We start from the raw sequence: 12,818 nt of genomic DNA on the forward strand, positions 1-12,818 counted from the left end.
CTGTCTAATCCCCAGGATTCATAGCAGCTGACATCAAAGGAACCGGCTCGTGGACTCAGCTATACCTAATAACAGACTACCATGAAAATGGATCTTTATATGACTACCTCAAGTCCAACACCTTAGACGTCAAGGCTCTGCTGAAACTGGCATATTCCTCCATATCAGGCCTTTGTCATCTGCACACTGAGATTTACGGCACACAAGGCAAACCGGCCATTGCGCACAGAGACCTGAAGAGTAAAAACATCCTGGTTAAAAAGAACGCCTCCTGCTGCATTGCAGACCTCGGCCTGGCCGTCAAGTTCAATAGGTACGCAAGAAATTTTGAGTCTTTTGAACCTTTATTTTAATTAAGAAGAATCCTGGATGATGCAGAAAATCCAGTGACTCATTCCTGCTTTTCCTCCCTGTCTCAGTGACACCAATGAAGTAGATATCCCTCCTAACCTGCGTGTTGGTACAAAGCGCTACATGCCGCCCGAAGTACTGGATGAGACACTCAACAGGAGCCACTTCCAGTCTTTTATAACCGCTGACATGTATAGTTTTGGCCTTATTCTCTGGGAGATGGCCCGGCGATGCATCTCTGGAGGTCAGGAAACTGTTTATTTTAACTTTAAGTGTCTTAATGTTTTATTAATTCTTAATGACAGACATTTTCATTACTTACAACTGCAGGCATTGTGGAGGAGCATCAGCTGCCCTATTATGACCTCGTCCCCTCTGATCCTTCCTATGAGGACATGAGAGAAGTAGTTTGCATAAAAAAACAGAGACCTTCATTTGCTAATCGATGGAGCAGTGATGAGGTATTCTATATGTTTTTATTATTTACCTGTTTTCTTCTAACCTTAAACTTAATGGTGTTTGTGTGTGAATATGATTACTTGCATTAAAAATCGATTTAATTATGCACTAATTTGCATACTATTAGAGCAAAAGTGGAAAGTTCTGGTTCAAAGTATGATTAAAAAAATAATAAATTGAGAAAACGGCTTTTAAAGATATGTATGTTGCGCCCATTTTCTTTTGATTTAATTATTGAACTGAAATGGCTTCAAATGTTAAAAAAAATTATGAAAAAACATGTTTTTGCCTATAAATAATTAGTAGTCACTCATTAAGCCATTTGCTCAAAATGTTGTTGTATTTTACATGTTTATGTGTCTTTAGTGTCTTCGACAGATGGGGAAACTCATGTCGGAGTGCTGGGCACACAACCCAACTTGTCGCCTCACAGCCCTGAGGGTGAAGAAGACTCTGGCGAAGATGTTAGCGTCCCAAGATATCAAACTGTGACAGAGAGTCCAGAGAAAAGATATCATCACCCAGATACTCGTCATTACCACTGGCATAGGCCACTCACGCTGGCCAGAAGAAAGGGAAAAAAACGAGAGAGACTGTGAATAATAGAACAAAGATAACTGACAGGGAGGAGGAGTGATAGAGATAATGGTCACCGTAGGGCCAGAATAATGATATATACCAAAAAATTTATTATATCAGGGGACATCTGCCCTACCATTGTCTGAGCCGCCTCTCCCTCAGTGTTCAGACTGTGCTTTCTGTGAAAGCTGAGTGGTTTTTGGGTCTAGACTGTTCAGGGGCCCTTGCAGGACTAAAATCCGTCTGATCAGTTTTAAAGAGAGGATGCTCTTGCTCTGCTCTTCTAAAGCCATATAGCAGTATTCTGAGGGCAGTGTTTTGTACTGTCAAAGCTGCTTGCGAGTGTGTGTGCGCGCGCCCGTGTTTTTTTTTTCTTTTTAAGAATCAGTCGCTGCATGCTGTGATATCACAGTGAACTTATGATGGTGATAGTTATCCATTGACCTCATGGTTAAAGATGCAGATGCAGGTCATTATTATTATTATAGACAGAGACATGATTAATATATATAGTAAACAAACATGTTTTTATATAATATATGTTTTATAGCCACCATGAGCTATAATACATAATATATGAAGACCTTTTAAAACGGGGCCTTGCTCTCCTGCGTTGTCTCTTCTTTCCAGTCTCAGTTCATCATATGAAGTTGATCTGAAATCTGTTATTGCCTTGCTGGATGTTAAAATGCATTTTTGTTTCAGTGTGTGTATGTATATATACACATTTTTGATTCAATGTGTGTATGTAATATTCATTATGTCCCATCCACTCTGCCACTGTAGCACGTGCCTTATTTAATCTGTACATATGTAATTAATGATGGTGTACGAGTGGATCTGGAGAACATTCCCTAATTAAAAAAAAGAAACAAAAATGATGTTTTATTATTATTTCACAGTCTCGCAATTCAGACAGTCTCACTCAATTTTCAATGTTGCATATAAATATAATTTATTATTAGTCTTAAAAATTCTTTCTTACAATTTGTACAGTAACTTGACAGATGAAATGCAAGCCATTGCAAGGAACATCATGAGTGCAAGAAACAGACAGGCTACATTCTCACTATACACAATATTAATCATGAAGCTGAAGAACAACTAGGGAATGCAAAGGCTAGCCCACTGAGAATGTAGAGATTGTTTCAAAGGGATGCAAAAGTTTGCATAGACGGCTTCAAGAAAACTGGGACAACTGCCATTCAAAAATAATAAGAAAAAAAAATAAACCAACCAAGAACACTTGTATGGGCGCAACTGCTGCTCCAAAGGAATGTCACATTTACAGATAATTTGTATGCACAGAATCAGTGTCATCATATTGATGGCTTCATTAATGTACAAACGTCAAAGTCTGAGTTAAAATCTCTATTATTCTCCAAAAGCACACATGAATGTTGGCTGATTGAGACAATATCTAGATGATCACCCTCTGCATTAAACCTTAAACATTGCATGTAATGTATTTGGTAAAAAGCAGTTTTCAGTTGGACTGGTCCTACAAAAATATACTCGTTTGATTTCCCCTTCCACAGCATCTCCCTCTTCTCTCTGCCTTGGTGTCTTATGTGTAGATGATGTCATCCTAAATGTCACACAAATTCGCATCACTCGTGATATTTGTTTCCAGTCTGGCAAATTCTCTATATCCTTGTGTTAACAGGATATGTGATATGTGATATATGTAGTTAGCCAAATGATCCTGCTTAAAAAAGAAAAAAAAAAGAAAGAAAAAAAGCAATCACCAATGCAACTCAAAAATATTCTCATGTAAAAGAATCACCCATAATAGAAAAGCAATATTTATACATAACATGACTAACAGTATTAATAGCAGTTATAACAACACGAAAACTGTGAAGCGAATATGATCGTTGTGTTCCTTCTGTGTCATAAATGTGGCCGACAGAAAGAATAGTTACAGCACCAGGTGTCCACCAGGTGGTGCTATAATACAGTCAAACGTGATGAAAAAAAATGAAATAAGGTTCAGTAACAGACAGCATAAGATACAAAAAAGACGTGTATAAATAGGCATATTATTAAATATTATGTTGTCACAGAACACATACTTTTCCATGGAGTTGCCATGGAGACTGATTTTGGAGAATGACACGTGCTTTCGCCGATCTTCCTCTTTTGATCCATTGACCTCTTTATCGCGTGTCACTGCTGCGAGGGCATCATCCACATCCGCACAGTCCATCCGAATAACCGGAAAGATGTTTCCAAGGAAACTGTAGCCAAAAATATCAAATACTTGCTCGAGAAAGGGAGAGGATGGCAAAGAGAGCGAGAGAAGAGAGAAACAGCCTGAAAATGACTGGCAGAGATTCTTGTTTACTCTCCAAGTTTTCACAACCTTTGTTGCCAATATTTAACTGGGTCAGACCTAGCTGTGAATATCTCCTTACTTCTTTGAGTGTACACACAGGCCGCTTCTGTGAGTGTGTGCGTGCATTTGTCATCAAGAATGACTTTCCTGCTTTTTTTTTTGTTTGTTTTGGGGGGGGGTGTGATGGTGGGGGTGTCCACCCTCTTTTAATATTCTATTTGTGTCTTCATCCTCCCTGGAATGTCACTATCCCTGGTGGGCAGATGTCAGTGTTCAGTCACGGCAGGTACAAGGCTGTCATGGCGTCCCATCTCCTCCAGTACTTGGGCAAGGCGACTGAGGTTGCCGTCAGGAAAATGCTGGGCCTCCCACAAGTCCAGGATCACTCCAGTGGGGCTGGATTTGGTGGCAAAGTAGTTAAGATACCTAAAACAGTGATTATGTGAAACCAGAAAGAGGTAGATTAGAAGAAGCAGATAAACTAACTTTTGTTAAAAAAAAAAAAAAACTTGCTGATGTGCTGCAATAATATTTTCATCATCTTTCTGCCCAATAATGAGATTTTGTGTGCATGAGAGGAAACAAAACGAGCACTGATGCACATCCTAACATGCGTTTGGAGTCTAATGATCATTAATGATCATTTTGTTTCATTTTAATGACTTTTGCTTTAGATTTAAATTGATATACATATTCATTCGAGTCTCTCGCCTTCACCCTTCGTCCTTCATGCAAAAGTCTGCCAGTGGTCTCGTCAATCTGCTGCCTGTGATAAGGCCGCCCTGCTGAGCTGGGACCTTAAAAATGGGCACACACTGTACGTCCATCACAAACACAAGACTATCAAAGACACGGGGGGGGGGGGGGGGGGTCATGTTTTAAAAAGAGGAACGCCATTCTGTCTTCATCGCTTTCTCTGTCTTTCTCTGTCTTTCTCAGTTCTTTCTCATTAATCGCAGTTCAGCTGATGTTTATCAGAATGAGTCACATTCCCACAGAACAGTCACAATCAAATTAAAAATAGATCACTTATCTACAGTGTGATTCTCTATGGAATCTTTATGTCTGCTTCTAGTGAAAAAAAAAGGTTACTCTCTCGTCATTGTTAACACTTTATAATAACCACTGCTACTAAATAGAAAATTGATACTTAATAGCTATTTAGGTGTTAAAACATTCATACATTTTCTTAACAGCTATCCCAGTTCTCACAGGGTGAGAGGTGGAGTAGACCCCAGACAGGTCGCCAGTCCATCACAGGATTAACACAGAGAGACGATTCATGCTCACATATGCAACTACTATATCAAAACTACTTGGTTTGGTTTAGGAAAATGTCATTGATTGGTTAAAATATAATATATTCAAAACACTAATCTCACATGCTGAAATGTGACACTAAAATGTTTTGTGAGTCTACAGATCAGTAATAAACCCTTTATTACAAAACCACAACCTCTAGTAACCATTAACAAAAATACATAATGCAGTCCAGCTCCTCTCTAATTATTAGATATTACCAGAAAAATAACCCTTTTTCTAGAGTTTGATTTACTATTAATTCACACATTTTTAAAGAAAAAAAAAGAAGCAAAGCCTGAAAATAGCCCGTTTCTTTGAGGGCCTAATTGTAAATCATCATTTCTCTCTTTTTCATGTTTGTCTGCCCACCTGTCTAGGTTGAGTTTGTGGGCCAACATCCTCCAGTCGTTGCCTCTGGTCTGCGGTGCATCCAGGCTGCCGCACAGCTTCTGACGGATAGAAAGAGGGATGCGAAAGGCATTTGGCCCTACCAGTGTCGTGATGTTGCTGGCAGGGTCCAGCAGGGATGTGTCAATACTCTGGGAATCCTGCGAAGAGAGAATGAGAGGGATTAAAGGAGAGACACAGGCTATAGCTGTGGCTTTTTATTTCAGTTTGCAGGCTGCCTGGACATAATTCAACACCTAACAAAATGAAACATAATGTAGTTCAAATGGATTTGTAGCACAGAAAATTTCTTTTTCCCAATGCCATAAAAAAAAAGAGAGAGAGAAGAAAATCCTTCATTCCGTCGCCATCCATTTACTGATGCAAGCGGAGTGATTTTTTAAATATACTGCATCTGGAGGATTAAGCTCTGGATGTCTGGCTACAGAAACCAGATCAAGACCCAGAGACAAATGAACCAAGGCCAGGCAGTAACAGAGCTCTGCACTGTATGTACTGTAATTCATCTCATTACTGAGCACAAAAGCATGAGTGCTCCTCCATCCCTCAAGCTCCATTCTCCTATCCAGATGGCCTTTGTAAAGCAAGTGCAGCATGACTGGGGGGGGCTTATTATACCCTCCTCTGCTCCTCTCTTTTCTGCGCTGGGTTGTCATAAGCAAGACTAAATGTAGGCAGCATGGCTGAAACTCCCCTGTCTCACACCTTGCCGGTTTTTGTGAACGTTGCAAAAAGCGAGAGGAGGAAATGGAAACAAGGTTAAATTCATTCAGGTGTTTGGCTCAGTGGAAGGACAATAAGGGCAAGGTGGTGGTGGGGGTCAAAACAGCTCTGGATGCAAAATTGATGTGAAAGCAGAGCACACAAGTCGCACAGACCTTCGAGGTTTCCATTACAATTTTGAAGCATATGCCCTCATATCCAGTTATGGTGAATAATTACTTTAAGCCTTATAAATCAAGTGAAAGCATTAAAGGAACAGTTCATTACAAAATCAGATTACAGGAATTATTCCTCAGCCTGTTGTGCTATTCATATAGTGCTGCTTTCTCTTGAATATAATGAAATCAGATGCTATTTACTTCACAACTCAAGCTTCACTGTCATCCATTTTTTGCACGTCTCACTCTCCTCATGTCACACACCACACCCTCCCAATTTGGCAGTCTATTTAAATCTCCTATCTCCCCATGCTGCTGCCTGCTGTTTCAACCCCTCCACTGCACCAGCATCCACCTGTAGGTTCCGGGAGAGGGATGTTTACTCCAAGTATCAAACACTACCTCTGACAGTGTAGTGTCCAGCTGAAAAATCTGTCCTTCTCCTTCCACTTGGCGCACACATATTTTGCAGGTCAGGTCCACGGTGCTGGCAGAGAAGCGCTCCAGGGTAAAGCAGCAGTGGAGGTTCCTTTGTGAGCCGCTCCAAACTTGCTGAAAGGAAAGCTCCTGCAGAGAAGTGAAAAGTGTAGAGGGGTTGCAGAGATGTAAGAAACCATGTGCCACACTGTGCACAGCCTTTTTTTTTTTCCAAAAAGGAGTAAATGAGCAGTTTACCTGGTACTTGGCTAGTAGTTTGTTCTTCCACAGTGTGTGGGGAACATCGTGGATGGAGAGTCTCAGGTTGTGGGTGCTGTCCTTAAAGATGAGAGTCTTTGGTTCATCCAACAATTTCCCACCCATCTGCTTCTCCATTTGTAGGACTTCCTGAATACACATTGGCAAATTTTTATCAGCACAGACAGCATCTATAAGGATCTCCTAAAAAGCTACTTCTTTGTCTGCTTTTGAACTGGTATTAACTGTTGCTGTATTCCTGCCATAACAGTTTCTGGGAGAAGCTCACAAGTAAATTTAGAAATGATTTTTTTTTTTAATAAAATAATATATTACAATATAATCATCCTCGGGGCTTTACGAACTTAAATCTAGACATGCAAACCTGAAATCAACTTCTGTGTCCTTGCAGCAGCCTCACTATCACTTCTCATTACTCATTCCCAAACTTAATAACTGTGTTCAATATCCCTCCTCAGTACAATAATCCTTCCTTATCTTTCCTTCATGCAGGCGCATGAAGGTATTAAACAGAATTGAGGTGATGAGACAACAGTAGAGAAGGGGGGATATATGTGGCTTATTTTGTGTTGGTGCAGCAGCTATGTCTTTCCAATAGAGGCAACGCCATTCAAATACAAGCGCTTGTGTCTCCTTATTGTGACACACCTACACAAAGCTTTCTCATTCTGCCTCCCACGTATCATCTGCTGGCTATGCTTACACACAACCAATTCAGTTGCAATGAAAAAGTCAAATATATTTAATTACAATAATACAAATAATGAGACAAAAGAAGATATGCACATACACACACACACACACACAACGTGTTACACTGTTACCTTGAGTGCGTCCTGTGTGTCATCCAGGCAGTAGACTCTGATATGATACTCCATGGCAGGGCAGGTGACCGGGCCAAAGATGGCTAGTTTGAGGCGCTTAGTGGTGGCCGCGCTGAGAGACTGGCCCACGAGGCAGTAGGTGCCCAGCGTCTCGGTCAGGATGTGGCAAGCCTCGTCGTCCATTTGGATATAGCACGGTGTGGTGAAATTTTCTTCTCCTACCACCACTATGTCCTACAGAGAGGACAGGAAGAAAGGCAAAAAAAGATGAATGCTGATAAATAACTGTGGGTTTTGGTTATGTTCTTGTCATGTTTCTGTCCAGGAAAAAACAAAAGTTAATGGTTAACAGGATTTTTAACTAGACCAAAGTATGAAGTATAGATCAGCCAGTACCATTACAGATGCTAGCAGTCATTTCTATTTGGTCATATGTTTCTATTTAGTGCAGCAGATAACTTGATATTACGGCAAAATTGTTCACAGATAATACAAATACCAAAATTGGTATGCATACTCCCTCGATTGCCATGTAGATGTCGACTTTAGAAGTCTGAAACTGCTTTTTTTTTTTAAATCATTTGCAAACTTGGGTGTGGGGTGTAGTAGTTTCAGTCACATCTCATGGATGGACCCTTACAGTCCTCACAGGTTACCTGTGGCCACCTAAGATCTTGTTGTTTTCGGCGGCTTTGAGACGATTGTGGTTAGAGGTTCGATCCCCAGCTTGCAATTATTTCCTTTTACTTGAAACAAAGAAGCGCTGAAGAAGTTTTGAAGGTATAAATTTGACTTACTCAGTCAAAAGAATATAAATCAAGAGTAAAGCCTCTGAAATTTATCCAGTGGTTGAAATTTTTTCCTAAGCTGTTTCCCAACATGGAAATGATGGCCCAACTGGAAAAATCTGAAATTTTGAAAAGTGGATAATGGGATTTTTTTTTTTAATTAATTGCTCCAGAGGGAAAAAAAACATGCAAATTTTGGCACTTGTCTCCACTTTTGAAAGATTGTTTCACTGATGTGCTGCACCAGCTCTGGGATCTCCCCATGTTTCTTATGTGCATACACTGAATGCAGGAAACAGCAACTGAAGAGGCAGCAGTAAGACTCCCCCCTTCCCCAAACAGACAACACAACAGAACAGACATCAACACGACAATTACTTTAACACAACATGAAAAGGAGGTGCTGGTACAGAGAAGGGTTGCAAAGCGGCTTCCAGTGCACAGCAGTTGTAGACAGGTTAATGCAACTTATATAAACAAACATATATGAGAATCTTATGCTGCCTTTTTTGTACATATAATATTGCAGAAGATAGCAACATATGTAGCCATTTTATCAAAAGAATAGAAAATGCCACAGCCCTAAATTACATGTTTGAAATTGATCAGATATATATAAGTAGTGTCTTTCAGTTGTCCCTGTATTTGCCAGGGGTCACCACAGCAGATGGTTCCACATATTTGATTTGGCACAGATTTTTCTGCTGGATGCACATCGTGACAGCACTCCTAGGGATTCGTGTTTCCTCCCGGTCTTGAACCAGGGATCTTTCACATGTTAGGCAAATATGTAAACTGGTACACTACAGAGCCACTGCATATACCATATAGTATACAGTATATAGCATGGAGTTATGTATACATAAATTGACCTGGTGAATCTGTGCATGTGAGAGTCTATTTAAAAACTTCAAGTGTGTATTTGTAAATATTAAATTAGATTGACAAATTAGTGAAAACATCACATATTTTACACCAAATGTTTGCCTCGGGGTAATTAATAGCTAACTTGTACATGTGTTGCTTTCCTTGCTATACAGATTCTTGCTCAGCTGGGTTTAACTGAAACCCAATTAATTTAAATTTCATATTAATGTAGAAAGGACAATTAATGTCATGACCTTTTCAAATAAGCTGTGTCCTTTGGAAATAACACTTAGTGTGCGTGTATTACTAATGTTTGACACTGTCTCACATGGAAAATAGAAGCGCAACTATCCCGATTATTTGCAGTTGACCCCTTTAACAGCAGTAATGCCGAGACATATTTCTCTTTCATTAGGATTGTGAGGTCTGGGGAGACTCATGCGACTCTCACTCTTTCTTTAACCCTCCCATCATCTCTCTTCATCTCGCTTATCCTTTCTCTCCCTCGCTCCATCATTCTCTCTCTAATCCAAACACTCTTGCGAGTGGCGCACTGGTATTAATTCAGCCTATTATGAGAGACAGAAGAGGAATTATAGCATTTTATTGTGAGCTAGGCCGTTTAACAGCAGTATTATGGCAGATCATTAGACTCTTTAACTGCTCCTGTGGGATGGCACTGGGGCTCCTTATTGGGGGATAATTGGAACACACAGTGAAGAAGTGGTCCTGCTTTACATGTAGGATTTTGTGCAAGCAGAAACAATTAAACATACAAACATACAGACTTTAATTTAGTCAAAAGTTCATCAGCTGAGTTTTGCTTCTTTTTTTTAACATAGACGTGGGAGGATTTTAGTAGGAGAGTTACTGAAGCAGAAATCCCCACATGTTCCTCATTATATGACACGCTATCTTCATCATCATCACAACACCACGACATTGTGTGACTCTGTGTGTGTGTGTGTGTGTGTGTGTGTGTATGTGTGCGCGGCTCAAGTGGGGAGGGCTGCAGCCTCCTGGACGCCAACGGAACTGATTATTCTCAATATAAATATCCGTGAAAAACTCCTTCGGAGGGGCTCATCTCTCCTGTATCTACTGCAGTGATGAAAACACATTTTGACAGAGCATGTCATATAAAGCAATATTTCACTCATGCAGCACCGAGGCTGGCCTCAGAGGGAAAAGAAACTCATATGAAGGAAGCTGCCGTCACGTTGCATATTACCATCTGCATTTGTGGCAGGATGGAGATGTAATCAATAAGTTATTTCTTCCTTTAAAAATACTCAGTTTACACTGAGCTTTATTGGATGCACCCAAGTAATTTATCAATGTCACAAAGGCATGTGGGGCCAGCTGGGCAGTTTTTCTCTGCTCCATAAGTCATGTCATCACATCAACAGGGGGAATTATGCAAAGACTTCCTGAAAATATAATTATTTAAGTCACTGTTTAATGATGATCTGACAGAAGGCCTTATATTGGATATAGACTGATGCTAAGCAGTTGGACGTACCCTTCCTGAGCGTAATGCACATTTTGATTATTATCTTATCAATTTATGCAATAAGCCTGGATAGACTGGAGCCCTGTTACGTATTACCCCAACACTGCCTTTCACTATGCTTCCTGTTCCAGCCCCTGCTTCTACTAACCTTTATTAAATGCTTTTACCTTTGAGGGAGCCTTTCTCTTTAAAAAGGTTTGTCTTGCTTATGATTGACAAAGACAGCAGAAGGGAAAGGTGCAAGGAAACAGCCCTGCTATTAGAGATGTATCATTTCAGCTCCTGGTTGCAGCAGGGGTTTCCTCTGAGTGCTACTCAGTAAGTTGGACAAACAAAGCATGGAAGTTGATCCCATTCTATCAGTTCTCCATACCATGAATTTATTTCTCATATCTTTCCTTTTTTGCTACACACTGAGCAGATTTTCATTTTTTTCCTGTAATAGAAAATCTAGATTGTAAACACATAATTTGTGCCTGTGACTGTCAGAAGCCCATTTTCAAACTTGAGCATAGTCGATAGACATTAGAGTCTACTATAGCACAGTTTTCTCTGTGAATCCCACATCTCACCTCCCACTGATTCTGCTGTGAATGGCTCTTGAGCTGGATCAGCCAGTCCTGTTGGCCATCACACACGGCGCAGTGGTGCATGGTGATGATGACGGGCCGAGTCAACAGGGTCCCAGGGGGCCCGCAGCTCACCACGGGACTGAGCACCGTTTGGCCATCTTCCACCGAGGGCCTGGAGGAGTACAGGGCACAACACACATACAATATTTAGCGACAATCTGACAGCAGTCTCAGTGTACATGTGACACGGAGCGGCTGACAGCAGCAAATAAGGTTCTGGGGCGTCGCTGCATACCTCATATTGTCCTTCCTCTGAACTGTCACATACATCTCATACACTCTGCCCTGAGGAATAGCCCCTGCAGGAATCAGCAGACTAACCCCTGGGAAGCAAAAAAAAAAAAGAACAGATGAGCTGGGAGTTGTTAGGTAGACGAGAGGCATCTTTATACTGTCAGTGCTTGTTATGAGACTGTTTTGTAAACATGTGCGAGTACAGAGAGTGAGACCAAGGCAAAGCAGGCTTCTGAATCTTGGTTACTTTATACATAAAAGTGAAACAATTTTACATTTAACTAGCATGTCTTCATGCAGTGCTGCACAACAAAAGAGATAAAGTACGTATGTCATTTTTAAAATTTTATTCAAATGAATTTTTTCTTAGATAAACACAATAATAATTGCACTGCCATTCAGTCCCCCACACAGTAACTATATAATTTTACCACCTTCTCTTATGGCATTGGGAAATGATGTGGCATTTCATTTCTAAAATCAATGATCTCTTTGCTCTTCGTAACATTCCCATATTGCTGCAGCCAGTGCGATTTACATTTTTCCATCTCAGATTTATTCAATAAGATGTCCTATCCGGTGTGTTTTTTAGAAGCCTATCCCCCAGTTTCCATCCTTTATACACACACAAGCACACACATGGTTTCTCTCTGGAGGGGGTTTCTCAGATAGCTCATTGATTTCCCATGTCCTTGTACTGAACTTTTCAAAAGGTGACAGACAGCTTCTCCAGCTAGCTAGCAAGGCAATCACAACTCTGCCAAGGGAACGTCTCGCACACTGCTACTCTGCCTCACAGCAAAGCTTCAAAGAGATGAGAAATGCATTTTAAGATGCAAAATACCAAACAGCCACAGTGACAGCTCCACAAAATATTTCATTACCCAGACTCACAAACAGATCAAATATCAAATGTGCTCTTTCCTCTCCCTTTTCCTATGTAACA

At 40.5% G+C, this 12,818-nt stretch overlaps 2 protein-coding genes across 3 annotated transcripts in view; one reads left to right on the forward strand and one right to left on the reverse strand.

Moving 5' to 3' along the window:
* The window catches only part of bmpr1bb (bone morphogenetic protein receptor, type IBb), a 50,801-nt gene extending 48,585 nt beyond the window's left edge, over window positions 1-2,216 (forward strand). The window contains exons 12-15 of the mRNA XM_030742772.1: window positions 16-313; window positions 420-595; window positions 682-812; window positions 1,177-2,216. Coding sequence (XP_030598632.1) covers window positions 16-313; window positions 420-595; window positions 682-812; window positions 1,177-1,302 — 731 coding nt within the window. The 3' untranslated portion in view covers window positions 1,303-2,216. The remainder of the gene's footprint in view (window positions 1-15; window positions 314-419; window positions 596-681; window positions 813-1,176) is intronic.
* A 126-nt stretch (window positions 2,217-2,342) lies between these two features.
* The window catches only part of unc5cb (unc-5 netrin receptor Cb), a 122,087-nt gene continuing 111,611 nt past the window's right edge, over window positions 2,343-12,818 (reverse strand). For both annotated transcript variants that reach the window (XM_030743065.1, XM_030743064.1), the window contains 7 exons: window positions 11,874-11,961; window positions 11,579-11,750; window positions 7,839-8,072; window positions 6,994-7,143; window positions 6,721-6,885; window positions 5,399-5,577; window positions 2,343-4,153 (listed from right to left, as the gene is read on the reverse strand). In XM_030743065.1, the coding sequence (XP_030598925.1) occupies window positions 3,994-4,153; window positions 5,399-5,577; window positions 6,721-6,885; window positions 6,994-7,143; window positions 7,839-8,072; window positions 11,579-11,750; window positions 11,874-11,961 (1,148 nt within the window). In that variant the 3' untranslated portion in view covers window positions 2,343-3,993. The remainder of the gene's footprint in view (window positions 4,154-5,398; window positions 5,578-6,720; window positions 6,886-6,993; window positions 7,144-7,838; window positions 8,073-11,578; window positions 11,751-11,873; window positions 11,962-12,818) is intronic.

This window comes from Archocentrus centrarchus, chromosome 12 (assembly GCF_007364275.1).
Source record: "Archocentrus centrarchus isolate MPI-CPG fArcCen1 chromosome 12, fArcCen1, whole genome shotgun sequence".
In the NCBI taxonomy this organism is placed as follows: Eukaryota; Metazoa; Chordata; class Actinopteri; order Cichliformes; family Cichlidae; genus Archocentrus; species Archocentrus centrarchus.